We start from the raw sequence: 15,093 nt of genomic DNA on the forward strand, positions 1-15,093 counted from the left end.
ACATATCAATATATCACTACAGTCACGTCACCTTTAATCTTCACCCCCACCAGTTTAGCGAGCGCGTCCTCGGGCCCCCCGCTCGGTCCCCCGCTGCTACATATCAATATATCACTACAGTCACGTCACCTTTAATCTTCACCCCCACCAGTTTAGCGAGTGCGTCCTCGGGCCCCCCGCTCGGTCCCCCGCTGCTACATATCAATATGTCACTACAGTCACGTCACCTTTAATCTTCACCCCCACCAGTTTAGCGAGCGCGTCCTCGGGCCCCCCGCTCGGTCCCCCGCTGCTACATATCAATATATCACTACAGTCACGTCACCTTTAATCTTCACCCCCACCAGTTTAGCGAGCGCGTCCTCGGGCCCCCCGCTCGGTCCCCCGCTGCTACATATCAATATATCACTACAGTCACGTCACCTTTAATCTTCACCCCCACCAGTTTAGCGAGCGCGTCCTCGGGCCCCCCGCTCGGCCCCCCGCTGCTACATATCAATATATCACTACAGTCACGTCACCTTTAATCTTCACCCCCACCAGTTTAGCGAGCGCGTCCTCGGGCCCCCCGCTGCTACATATCAATATATCACTACAGTCACGTCACCTTTAATCTTCACCCCCACCAGTTTAGCGAGCGCGTCCTCGGGCCCCCCGCTCGGCCCCCCGCTGCTACATATCAATATGTCACTACAGTCACGTCACCTTTAATCTTCACCCCCACCAGTTTAGCGAGCGCGTCCTCGGGCCCCCCGCTCGGTCCCCCGCTGCCACATATCAATATATCACTACAGTCACGTCACCTTTACTCTTCACCCCCACCAGTTTAGCGAGCGCGTCCTCGGGCCCCCCGCTCGGTCCCCCGCTGCTACATATCAATATATCACTACAGTCACGTCACCTTTAATCTTCACCCCCACCAGTTTAGCGAGCGCGTCCTCGGGCCCCCCGCTCGGTCCCCCGCTGCTACATATCAATATATCACTACAGTCACGTCACCTTTAATCTTCACCCCCACCAGTTTAGCGAGTGCGTCCTCGGGCCCCCCGCTCGGCCCCCCGCTGCTACATATCAATATGTCACTACAGTCACGTCACCTTTAATCTTCACCCCCACCAGTTTAGCGAGCGCGTCCTCGGGCCCCCCGCTCGGTCCCCCGCTGCTACATATCAATATATCACTACAGTCACGTCACCTTTAATCTTCACCCCCACCAGTTTAGCGAGCGCGTCCTCGGGCCCCCCGCTCGGTCCCCCGCTGCTACATATCAATATATCACTACAGTCACGTCACCTTTAATCTTCACCCCCACCAGTTTAGCGAGCGCGTCCTCGGGCCCCCCGCTCGGTCCCCCGCTGCTACATATCAATATATCACTACAGTCACGTCACCTTTAATCTTCACCCCCACCAGTTTAGCGAGCGCGTCCTCGGGCCCCCCGCTGCTACATATCAATATATCACTACAGTCACGTCACCTTTAATCTTCACCCCCACCAGTTTAGCGAGCGCGTCCTCGGGCCCCCCGCTGCTACATATCAATATATCACTACAGTCACGTCACCTTTAATCTTCACCCCCACCAGTTTAGCGAGCGCGTCCTCGGGCCCCCCGCTCGGTCCCCCGCTGCTACATATCAATATGTCACTACAGTCACGTCACCTTTAATCTTCACCCCCACCAGTTTAGCGAGCGCGTCCTCGGGCCCCCCGCTCGGTCCCCCGCTGCTACATATCAATATATCACTACAGTCACGTCACCTTTAATCTTCACCCCCACCAGTTTAGCGAGCGCGTCCTCGGGCCCCCCGCTCGGTCCCCCGCTGCTACATATCAATATATCACTACAGTCACGTCACCTTTAATCTTCACCCCCACCAGTTTAGCGAGCGCGTCCTCGGGCCCCCCGCTCGGTCCCCCGCTGCTACATATCAATATATCACTACAGTCACGTCACCTTTAATCTTCACCCCCACCAGTTTAGCGAGCGCGTCCTCGGGCCCCCCGCTGCTACATATCAATATATCACTACAGTCACGTCACCTTTAATCTTCACCCCCACCAGTTTAGCGAGCGCGTCCTCGGGCCCCCCGCTCGGCCCCCCGCTGCTACATATCAATATGTCACTACAGTCACGTCACCTTTAATCTTCACCCCCACCAGTTTAGCGAGCGCGTCCTCGGGCCCCCCGCTCGGTCCCCCGCTGCTACATATCAATATATCACTACAGTCACGTCACCTTTAATCTTCACCCCCACCAGTTTAGCGAGCGCGTCCTCGGGCCCCCCGCTCGGTCCCCCGCTGCTACATATCAATATATCACTACAGTCACGTCACCTTTAATCTTCACCCCCACCAGTTTAGCGAGCGCGTCCTCGGGCCCCCCGCTCGGTCCCCCGCTGCTACATATCAATATATCACTACAGTCACGTCACCTTTAATCTTCACCCCCACCAGTTTAGCGAGTGCGTCCTCGGGCCCCCCGCTCGGTCCCCCGCTGCTACATATCAATATGTCACTACAGTCACGTCACCTTTAATCTTCACCCCCACCAGTTTAGCGAGCGCGTCCTCGGGCCCCCCGCTCGGTCCCCCGCTGCTACATATCAATATATCACTACAGTCACGTCACCTTTAATCTTCACCCCCACCAGTTTAGCGAGCGCGTCCTCGGGCCCCCCGCTCGGTCCCCCGCTGCTACATATCAATATATCACTACAGTCACGTCACCTTTAATCTTCACCCCCACCAGTTTAGCGAGCGCGTCCTCGGGCCCCCCGCTCGGTCCCCCGCTGCTACATATCAATATATCACTACAGTCACGTCACCTTTAATCTTCACCCCCACCAGTTTAGCGAGCGCGTCCTCGGGCCCCCCGCTGCTACATATCAATATATCACTACAGTCACGTCACCTTTAATCTTCACCCCCACCAGTTTAGCGAGCGCGTCCTCGGGCCCCCCCGCTCGGCCCCCCGCTGCTACATATCAATATGTCACTACAGTCACGTCACCTTTAATCTTCACCCCCGCCAGTTTAGCGAGCGCGTCCTCGGGCCCCCCGCTCGGCCCCCCGCTGCTACATATCAATATGTCACTACAGTCACGTCACCTTTAATCTTCACCCCCACCAGTTTAGCGAGCGCGTCCTCGGGCCCCCCGCTCGGTCCCCCGCTGCTACATATCAATATGTCACTACAGTCACGTCACCTTTAATCTTCACCCCCACCAGTTTAGCGAGCGCGTCCTCGGGCCCCCCGCTCGGTCCCCCGCTGCTACATATCAATATGTCACTACAGTCACGTCACCTTTAATCTTCACCCCCACCAGTTTAGCGAGCGCGTCCTCGGGCCCCCCGCTCGGTCCCCCGCTGCTACATATCAATATGTCACTACAGTCACGTCACCTTTAATCTTCACCCCCACCAGTTTAGCGAGCGCGTCCTCGGGCTCCCCGCTCGGTCCCCCGCTGCTACATATCAATATGTCACTACAGTCACGTCACCTTTAATCTTCACCCCCACCAGTTTAGCGAGTGCGTCCTCGGGCCCCCCGCTCGGTCCCCCGCTGCTACATATCAATATGTCACTACAGTCACGTCACCTTTAATCTTCACCCCCACCAGTTTAGCGAGCGCGTCCTCGGGCCCCCCGCTGCTACATATCAATATATCACTACAGTCACGTCACCTTTAATCTTCACCCCCACCAGTTTAGCGAGCGCGTCCTCGGGCCCCCCGCCCGGCCCCCCGCTGCTACATATCAATATGTCACTACAGTCACGTCACCTTTAATCTTCACCCCCACCAGTTTAGCGAGCGCGTCCTCGGGCCCCCCGCTCGGTCCCCCGCTGCTACATATCAATATGTCACTACAGTCACGTCACCTTTAATCTTCACCCCCACCAGTTTAGCGAGCGCGTCCTCGGGCCCCCCGCTCGGTCCCCCGCTGCTACATATCAATATATCACTACAGTCACGTCACCTTTAATCTTCACCCCCACCAGTTTAGCGAGCGCGTCCTCGGGCCCCCCGCTCGGCCCCCCGCTGCTACATATCAATATGTCACTACAGTCACGTCACCTTTAATCTTCACCCCCACCAGTTTAGCGAGCGCGTCCTCGGGCCCCCCGCTCGGCCCCCCGCTGCTACATATCAATATATCACTACAGTCACGTCACCTTTAATCTTCACCCCCACCAGTTTAGCGAGCGCGTCCTCGGGCCCCCCGCTCGGTCCCCCGCTGCTACATATCAATATATCACTACAGTCACGTCACCTTTAATCTTCACCCCCACCAGTTTAGCGAGCGCGTCCTCGGGCCCCCCGCTCGGCCCCCCGCTGCTACATATCAATATGTCACTACAGTCACGTCACCTTTAATCTTCACCCCCACCAGTTTAGCGAGCGCGTCCTCGGGCCCCCCGCTCGGTCCCCCGCTGCTACATATCAATATATCACTACAGTCACGTCACCTTTAATCTTCACCCCCACCAGTTTAGCGAGCGCGTCCTCGGGCCCCCCGCTCGGTCCCCCGCTGCTACATATCAATATATCACTACAGTCACGTCACCTTTAATCTTCACCCCCACCAGTTTAGCGAGCGCGTCCTCGGGCCCCCCGCTGCTACATATCAATATATCACTACAGTCACGTCACCTTTAATCTTCACCCCCACCAGTTTAGCGAGCGCGTCCTCGGGCCCCCCGCTCGGCCCCCCGCTGCTACATATCAATATGTCACTACAGTCACGTCACCTTTAATCTTCACCCCCACCAGTTTAGCGAGCGCGTCCTCGGGCCCCCCGCTCGGTCCCCCGCTGCTACATATCAATATGTCACTACAGTCACGTCACCTTTAATCTTCACCCCCACCAGTTTAGCGAGCGCGTCCTCGGGCCCCCCGCTCGGTCCCCCGCTGCTACATATCAATATGTCACTACAGTCACGTCACCTTTAATCTTCACCCCCACCAGTTTAGCGAGCGCGTCCTCGGGCCCCCCGCTCGGTCCCCCGCTGCTACATATCAATATGTCACTACAGTCACGTCACCTTTAATCTTCACCCCCACCAGTTTAGCGAGTGCGTCCTCGGGCCCCCCGCTCGGTCCCCCGCTGCTACATATCAATATGTCACTACAGTCACGTCACCTTTAATCTTCACCCCCACCAGTTTAGCGAGCGCGTCCTCGGGCCCCCCGCTGCTACATATCAATATATCACTACAGTCACGTCACCTTTAATCTTCACCCCCACCAGTTTAGCGAGCGCGTCCTCGGGCCCCCCGCTCGGCCCCCCGCTGCTACATATCAATATGTCACTACAGTCACGTCACCTTTAATCTTCACCCCCACCAGTTTAGCGAGCGCGTCCTCGGGCCCCCCGCTCGGTCCCCCGCTGCTACATATCAATATGTCACTACAGTCACGTCACCTTTAATCTTCACCCCCACCAGTTTAGCGAGCGCGTCCTCGGGCCCCCCGCTCGGTCCCCCGCTGCTACATATCAATATATCACTACAGTCACGTCACCTTTAATCTTCACCCCCACCAGTTTAGCGAGCGCGTCCTCGGGCCCCCCGCTCGGCCCCCCGCTGCTACATATCAATATGTCACTACAGTCACGTCACCTTTAATCTTCACCCCCACCAGTTTAGCGAGCGCGTCCTCGGGCCCCCCGCTCGGCCCCCCGCTGCTACATATCAATATATCACTACAGTCACGTCACCTTTAATCTTCACCCCCACCAGTTTAGCGAGCGCGTCCTCGGGCCCCCCGCTCGGTCCCCCGCTGCTACATATCAATATATCACTACAGTCACGTCACCTTTAATCTTCACCCCCACCAGTTTAGCGAGCGCGTCCTCGGGCCCCCCGCTCGGTCCCCCGCTGCTACATATCAATATGTCACTACAGTCACGTCACCTTTAATCTTCACCCCCACCAGTTTAGCGAGCGCGTCCTCGGGCCCCCCGCTCGGTCCCCCGCTGCTACATATCAATATATCACTACAGTCACGTCACCTTTAATCTTCACCCCCACCAGTTTAGCGAGCGCGTCCTCGGGCCCCCCGCTGCTACATATCAATATATCACTACAGTCACGTCACCTTTAATCTTCACCCCCACCAGTTTAGCGAGCGCGTCCTCGGGCCCCCCGCTCGGCCCCCCGCTGCTACATATCAATATGTCACTACAGTCACGTCACCTTTAATCTTCACCCCCACCAGTTTAGCGAGCGCGTCCTCGGGCCCCCCGCTCGGTCCCCCGCTGCTACATATCAATATGTCACTACAGTCACGTCACCTTTAATCTTCACCCCCACCAGTTTAGCGAGCGCGTCCTCGGGCGCCCCGCTCGGTCCCCCGCTGCTACATATCAATATGTCACTACAGTCACGTCACCTTTAATCTTCACCCCCACCAGTTTAGCGAGCGCGTCCTCGGGCCCCCCGCTCGGTCCCCCGCTGCTACATATCAATATGTCACTACAGTCACGTCACCTTTAATCTTCACCCCCACCAGTTTAGCGAGTGCGTCCTCGGGCCCCCCGCTCGGTCCCCCGCTGCTACATATCAATATGTCACTACAGTCACGTCACCTTTAATCTTCACCCCCACCAGTTTAGCGAGCGCGTCCTCGGGCCCCCCGCTGCTACATATCAATATATCACTACAGTCACGTCACCTTTAATCTTCACCCCCACCAGTTTAGCGAGCGCGTCCTCGGGCCCCCCGCTCGGCCCCCCGCTGCTACATATCAATATGTCACTACAGTCACGTCACCTTTAATCTTCACCCCCACCAGTTTAGCGAGCGCGTCCTCGGGCCCCCCGCTCGGTCCCCCGCTGCTACATATCAATATGTCACTACAGTCACGTCACCTTTAATCTTCACCCCCACCAGTTTAGCGAGCGCGTCCTCGGGCCCCCCGCTCGGTCCCCCGCTGCTACATATCAATATATCACTACAGTCACGTCACCTTTAATCTTCACCCCCACCAGTTTAGCGAGCGCGTCCTCGGGCCCCCCGCTCGGTCCCCCGCTGCTACATATCAATATATCACTACAGTCACGTCACCTTTAATCTTCACCCCCACCAGTTTAGCGAGCGCGTCCTCGGGCCCCCCGCTCGGTCCCCCGCTGCTACATATCAATATATCACTACAGTCACGTCACCTTTAATCTTCACCCCCACCAGTTTAGCGAGCGCGTCCTCGGGCCCCCCGCTCGGTCCCCCGCTGCTACATATCAATATATCACTACAGTCACGTCACCTTTAATCTTCACCCCCACCAGTTTAGCGAGCGCGTCCTCGGGCCCCCCGCTCGGTCCCCCGCTGCTACATATCAATATATCACTACAGTCACGTCACCTTTAATCTTCACCCCCACCAGTTTAGCGAGCGCGTCCTCGGGCCCCCCGCTCGGTCCCCCGCTGCTACATATCAATATATCACTACAGTCACGTCACCTTTAATCTTCACCCCCACCAGTTTAGCGAGCGCGTCCTCGGGCCCCCCGCTCGGTCCCCCGCTGCTACATATCAATATGTCACTACAGTCACGTCACCTTTAATCTTCACCCCCACCAGTTTAGCGAGCGCGTCCTCGGGCCCCCCGCTCGGCCCCCCGCTGCTACATATCAATATGTCACTACAGTCACGTCACCTTTAATCTTCACCCCCACCAGTTTAGCGAGCGCGTCCTCGGGCCCCCCGCTCGGTCCCCCGCTGCTACATATCAATATATCACTACAGTCACGTCACCTTTAATCTTCACCCCCACCAGTTTAGCGAGCGCGTCCTCGGGCCCCCCGCTCGGCCCCCCGCTGCTACATATCAATATATCACTACAGTCACGTCACCTTTAATCTTCACCCCCACCAGTTTAGCGAGCGCGTCCTCGGGCCCCCCGCTCGGTCCCCCGCTGCTACATATCAATATATCACTACAGTCACGTCACCTTTAATCTTCACCCCCACCAGTTTAGCGAGCGCGTCCTCGGGCCCCCCGCTCGGTCCCCCGCTGCTACATATCAATATATCACTACAGTCACGTCACCTTTAATCTTCACCCCCACCAGTTTAGCGAGCGCGTCCTCGGGCCCCCCGCTCGGTCCCCCGCTGCTACATATCAATATATCACTACAGTCACGTCACCTTTAATCTTCACCCCCACCAGTTTAGCGAGCGCGTCCTCGGGCCCCCCGCTCGGTCCCCCGCTGCTACATATCAATATATCACTACAGTCACGTCACCTTTAATCTTCACCCCCACCAGTTTAGCGAGCGCGTCCTCGGGCCCCCCGCTCGGTCCCCCGCTGCTACATATCAATATATCACTACAGTCACGTCACCTTTAATCTTCACCCCCACCAGTTTAGCGAGCGCGTCCTCGGGCCCCCCGCTCGGTCCCCCGCTGCTACATATCAATATATCACTACAGTCACGTCACCTTTAATCTTCACCCCCACCAGTTTAGCGAGCGCGTCCTCGGGCCCCCCGCTCGGTCCCCCGCTGCTACATATCAATATATCACTACAGTCACGTCACCTTTAATCTTCACCCCCACCAGTTTAGCGAGCGCGTCCTCGGGCCCCCCGCTCGGTCCCCCGCTGCTACATATCAATATATCACTACAGTCACGTCACCTTTAATCTTCACCCCCACCAGTTTAGCGAGCGCGTCCTCGGGCCCCCCGCTCGGTCCCCCGCTGCTACATATCAATATATCACTACAGTCACGTCACCTTTAATCTTCACCCCCACCAGTTTAGCGAGCGCGTCCTCGGGCCCCCCGCTCGGTCCCCCGCTGCTACATATCAATATATCACTACAGTCACGTCACCTTTAATCTTCACCCCCACCAGTTTAGCGAGCGCGTCCTCGGGCCCCCCGCTCGGTCCCCCGCTGCTACATATCAATATATCACTACAGTCACGTCACCTTTAATCTTCACCCCCACCAGTTTAGCGAGCGCGTCCTCGGGCCCCCCGCTCGGTCCCCCGCTGCTACATATCAATATATCACTACAGTCACGTCACCTTTAATCTTCACCCCCACCAGTTTAGCGAGCGCGTCCTCGGGCCCCCCGCTCGGTCCCCCGCTGCTACATATCAATATATCACTACAGTCACGTCACCTTTAATCTTCACCCCCACCAGTTTAGCGAGCGCGTCCTCGGGCCCCCCGCTCGGTCCCCCGCTGCTACATATCAATATATCACTACAGTCACGTCACCTTTAATCTTCACCCCCACCAGTTTAGCGAGCGCGTCCTCGGGCCCCCCGCTCGGTCCCCCGCTGCTACATATCAATATATCACTACAGTCACGTCACCTTTAATCTTCACCCCCACCAGTTTAGCGAGCGCGTCCTCGGGCCCCCCGCTCGGTCCCCCGCTGCTACATATCAATATATCACTACAGTCACGTCACCTTTAATCTTCACCCCCACCAGTTTAGCGAGCGCGTCCTCGGGCCCCCCGCTCGGTCCCCCGCTGCTACATATCAATATATCACTACAGTCACGTCACCTTTAATCTTCACCCCCACCAGTTTAGCGAGCGCGTCCTCGGGCCCCCCGCTCGGTCCCCCGCTGCTACATATCAATATATCACTACAGTCACGTCACCTTTAATCTTCACCCCCACCAGTTTAGCGAGCGCGTCCTCGGGCCCCCCGCTCGGTCCCCCGCTGCTACATATCAATATATCACTACAGTCACGTCACCTTTAATCTTCACCCCCACCAGTTTAGCGAGCGCGTCCTCGGGCCCCCCGCTCGGTCCCCCGCTGCTACATATCAATATATCACTACAGTCACGTCACCTTTAATCTTCACCCCCACCAGTTTAGCGAGCGCGTCCTCGGGCCCCGCGCTCGCCCCGCTCGGTCCCCCGCTATTGCGACCTCCTCGTCCGCGGCCCCCGCCTCTGTTAACAAACAAAATTATTGAACAAATAGTTACATCGGCATACATTAAAAATATTTTAACAAAAAAAAAACGGACTTCAAAAATTCTATTCCAAAACAATAGATTTAAGTTATATTATATAAAAAGTATAAAAATAATTGCACATTTTAATACAATCTAATTAATTAATCTAATTCTAGTTACGATTATTGTTATTTTGGAATCGGGGTCCTTCCGCCGTGACCAGCTCTCGCCTCTCGCCTCCTCACCACTCAAGCACATGTCACCTTTATAGGTGACATGTGCTTGAGTGGTTAGTGCATAGTTATCTATGTATGTAGTAATAAACCTATCTTGGATGACACCGACTCAAAAATTAAAATCTATATCTATCGTTATTAGATTTAGATTAATTAATTAGATTGTAAAAACATACGCAATTATTGTTTTAGTGCGTATTATATATTATATTGTTTTAGAATAATGTTTTTAAGTCGATTGTTTTATGTTAAAATATTTTTTATTTTTTGATTTTCAGTGAATTTGAAGTACACTAACAAATTGTCTAAATATGTGTAGATATACTAAATTTTTCAATGCAGCAATGAACGTAAGCGCTTTGCAATTTGATTACAGACAGAAATTCTGCCAAAGATCGCACCCTTACTGTAAGTCGTTAAGGAGTCCCATTGATCATCACATTCGACTACGACAATTACTTGACCATAACTATGTTATGGGTGGATGACTTAAATATCCGAAACGCATAAAAAATATTCGGCCGAGTATCGTAATTTGCTCCTAAGAATTGAAGAGTTCCGTTCCTTTTCATGGATTCCGTAATCAGAACCTAACCAAACTATCTTTGAAGTATATGCTTTCCAATAAAAAAAGAATAACCGAAATCGGTTAACCCGATATTGAATTATTCGTAAATTTATCATCCACTTTGCTATACGTATTATGTAAAGCAAATTTAAGACTTTTATGGTTTTCTCATGAATGCCAGTGTCAGACCAAATTACAATGGGACCACACGGGAAGCACCAGCTTTCAAATACAAAAAGAATTATCAAAATCGGTTCACCCAGTCGAAAGTTTTGAGGTAACAAACATACAAAAAAATACCGACGAATTGAGAACCTCGTCCTTTTTTGAAGTTGGTTGAAAAGCGTTTTTATTATCATAATTTATTCATTTTATTGGCATATATTTTGAGAGCTTAACATTGTTGAGTTTAGTGGCTCTCGCGGCTGAGATCTATAGAGTGAACGTACACTTTGTTCAGATTTTACTCAGGTAAAACTATGCTGATTGTGATAAAACATGAACTTGACCTTTGTATTTTATTGTCTTATTGAGTATAATTTCGAATTTTGAGAAGTCAAAGATTATGGTAAGCTTACACTCAGCTAAGTTTTACATAAGTAAAGTCTAAGCAAAGTCTAAAAACGCTCTATAGATCTCAGCCTGACACAATTTGATCGACGTGAAAAGCGTAGGTAACATTATTGTTAAAATAAAGAATCAAATCGTCCATACATGGGTGTCATATTATATATCATCGACTCACCTGCTTCCCCTCCCCCGGATGCCGCGGCCCCGCGGGGTTCTCGCATTCTGCGCCGCCTGCCGCTCTACAAAAGAAACAACAATCGTACGTCACCAAACATCGGATAAGATGGTGACCCCGTTAAATATAATATTATATTCTATATTATGAAACACAAATGGAAAAAAACCTTTTGTTTATTAAGCTATTGCATAGCTTCTATCGTGGGCCTTGAGCGTGGAGACCGAATCCAGAAATTCCGTAACGAAAATAACCACCCCACTTACTACATGTATATAGATGTGGAACAGCGGTTATCACGTACCCTTGTTGTGCAGGAGGTCCCAGGTTCGAGCCTGGGGTACGTCTTGATTTTTTATAATTTCTTTATTTTTTTTTATCACGTTTTTAATTTTTATTATTATTTACATTTCTCCGAATCCAGATTTAGACGAGGTAGAGCATTTTATTCACCGCACTTTACTGTACTACACAGAAGAAGGGTCGCAAATACTTGGTACAAATAGTAATAAATTTCCACTTAGTTTGGCTGGCGATTTCAACATTAACTTCGCTGATAAAAAAACAGGGCGGTTGACAACTTTTCTTTCGAAAATATTGAATTTGAAAATGAATAATGATCCACAAGAATCCACAACAAAATATGGGACCACCACCATTGACGCGTTATTTTCCAGATATTTAGAAGATATCAAGTCTGAAACTTATGTTTCTTATTTCAGTTAACATAAACCTATAGTTTCAATGATAAATATTCCTGAATAACCTGCATGTACTGTAAGATAATAAAAATATTTTGAACAATACTTACTTCTCATTTATTTAATAAAAGAAAAAAAATTGTTTTCTTATCGGTCACGACGTTCAGAAGTGTAACTTGAATTAATATCAAAGAAAAAAAAACAAAGGAAAAAAAATACTGCATAAATAAAATAAATACATAATTATAATTACATAAGTTGATAAAAAATGGTATGCAATAGTTTTACCGCGGCAGTTTCCGAGTGCCACACGTCTTTTTTATTTATTTTAACCTTTGAACGTTTATTTATAACAATTTATCTTAGACTTTAAAAGCCATTTTTATTTACAACACCAAGAAATTATGTCGTTTACAGAATACTGTATCCCCTCATACGAGGGGCACACTGAAATGATCGGGAATAAGAAAAACCACATGCACGGTATAGCTAAATTGTATTTTATTGTTTTTCAAAGTATTCTCCGTTCAACTTAATGCACTTTTCCATTCGTGCAAACCAATCGTTAAAACAGTTATTCCAGTCTGAAGTTGATATTGACAAAATGGCTAATTTGTACGCTGCCACAGCTGCTTCGGGGTCTTCAAACCGTTGACCGCGTAATAAATCTTTCATTCTATCGAATGTAAAGAAATCGTTTGAGCTCAGGTCAGGACTGTACGGAGGATGGCCCACCAGCTCAACATTTTCCTGCTTCAAAAAATCATTTGTCTCCGAGCCGTATGGGAGCTGGCATTTTCGTGATGTAAGATGATGCGACGTTTCGGGTTATTTTTTCGGAGTTCGGCTATCATTTCTGGCAAATAAACCGTGATATACTACTCAGCGGTAGCCGTTCTGCGATCCTGTAAAGGAATTGTAGCAACCTGCCCCTTTTTCGAGACAAACGTAGCGAACATTTTCGTTACTCGTTGGTTAGACCTCGTCTTTGAAGACCCAAACTTCTGACTGATGTTTTCTTTCAGGTTCGTATGAATAAATCCATGATTAGTCACATGAGACGATATTATAAACGGCATTTCACTTCCCTCCGTTAAAGCGTTGCAGAGTATTCCGGCACCAATCTACACGAGCCGCCTTTTGCTCTTCAGCCAAATTGTGGGGTGCCCATCAGGAAACTAGCTTTCTTAGACAAAGTTCATTATGTAATATCGACTGAATTGCACTCATTCCGATACTAATAACATCCTGAATCTGCTCGTATGTCACATGACGGTCAACTAATACAATAGTTCGCACAGCTGCGATGTTTTCCGGCGTGACCGCTGTTCTTGGTCGACCTGCAGAAGAAAGAGTGCTGAGCGACACACGACCACGTCGAAACTCGGCATACCAGCGGTTTATTGTCGTTTGACTCGGTGCTTCAACATCATAAATCGAAACAAGTTCGCTGAGACATTTATCTTGAAATAAGCCGCGACGAATTGTGATAAATTATGGCACGGAAATTTTCACGCGTGAGCTCCATTTCTGTCAACGACGTGTCAACTTTAAACCAACATAGTTTTTGTTTTTAAACTTTTTTTTTAATTGTATGAATGTCATTAAGGTTCTAAGAGGCCAGTATTCAAATTCTAAAAAAGGTTTTCCTGTAACTCAATCGGAAATATTCTATTCCCGATCATTTCAGTGTGCCCCTCGTATTGGTGTGTAGCCGACCCGAGACTTGAAATTAATGCTCCATACTTGATCAGACCTGCACCTTATATATTATATATGCTTGAATGTGGAACGGTTGGACGTATTGCCTCACTCTATTGGTCTCTCTATCTTCAGGTATCATGATAGTAGGCGAGGCATTATCATGTGTTGCTGACGTCATACAACAAATATTACTTAGTAAACGGTTAACACACAAACATGAGTCTAGCTCGCTAGATCTATGACAGCATTTGCATTTACATGACCTCCCCTTCTGTGCTTGTCTTTTGTTTAATGTTAATCTGAACTTCTTAAACATAAGCAAGGGAAGCGATGGCTGAACAAACTCATGTAAATTATAAAATGTGTAACGTTGACATTCATAAGTGTCATTTCTTGACTCAAATGAATAAAAAAAAACGATGTTCTATGTATCTATAAAAGAAGAAGCAAAAACGTTTCGTCTAAAAAAAAGGGTATGTGTACTTATATACATAAGTACACAGACTCTTTTTTTACCGCGGCAGAAGCTATACTTCTTTGGCTTAACAAAGCAAAAGTCCTTAAAATTACTTATTCCTCTTGCTATTCTACGTTTGTAGAAAGAACAATATTGTAAAAATCTTGCAACAATGGCTTTGACAATTAATTATTAAATAGCGAATACGGCTGTACGGGCTTGAACCCTTTGCCTATCCTAATAATTTATTTATTTATGTTATTGGAGAATCTACAGCTGAACACTTTACAATAGATACATGATAATATAACAGAAAGCCATTGACTGGTTCTCACGATGTAGCTACGTAAAATATAAAACAAAAACAATGTGAGAGTTACGTACACGAGTCAAATGCTTAACACTTGTATTACTTATCTAATTAAATATTATCAGCTCGACCACCAAATTGACCAAAGAACTCATTTCCTAACTGACGCTTAATGGAATCAGAGCTGCTACAGAATAAGTCAAGATTGAATTGTTTTGATAATTTGTTAAAGTTATTCCTGACACGTAGGATGAATGAATTTTGACGATAGTTAGTGATGGCAGGGGATATAAAGATAGGAGCATATTTACGAGCTAAAATTGAAGGCGTGTAAAAAGATATTTTCGTTAAGAGATCTGGACGGTGGTATGATAGAAGTAAGAAGTGAATTTTTTTGCAGACCTCTAAATAATCTACAGATTTATAAGGTACACGTAATCGGTAGCATAAGAA

At 49.8% G+C, this 15,093-nt stretch overlaps 1 protein-coding gene across 1 annotated transcript in view; it reads right to left on the reverse strand.

The window, feature by feature from the left end:
• The window catches only part of LOC126968662 (remodeling and spacing factor 1), a 62,121-nt gene that overhangs the window by 22,039 nt on the left and 24,989 nt on the right, over nt 1–15,093 (reverse strand). The window contains exons 19-20 of the mRNA XM_050813693.1: nt 11,469–11,532; nt 9,811–9,914 (exon numbers count right to left, since the gene is read on the reverse strand). Of these exons, the coding sequence (XP_050669650.1) occupies nt 9,811–9,914; nt 11,469–11,532 (168 nt within the window). The remainder of the gene's footprint in view (nt 1–9,810; nt 9,915–11,468; nt 11,533–15,093) is intronic.

The sequence above is a fragment of the Leptidea sinapis genome, chromosome 16 (genome assembly GCF_905404315.1).
Source record: "Leptidea sinapis chromosome 16, ilLepSina1.1, whole genome shotgun sequence".
In the NCBI taxonomy this organism is placed as follows: domain Eukaryota; kingdom Metazoa; phylum Arthropoda; class Insecta; order Lepidoptera; family Pieridae; genus Leptidea; species Leptidea sinapis.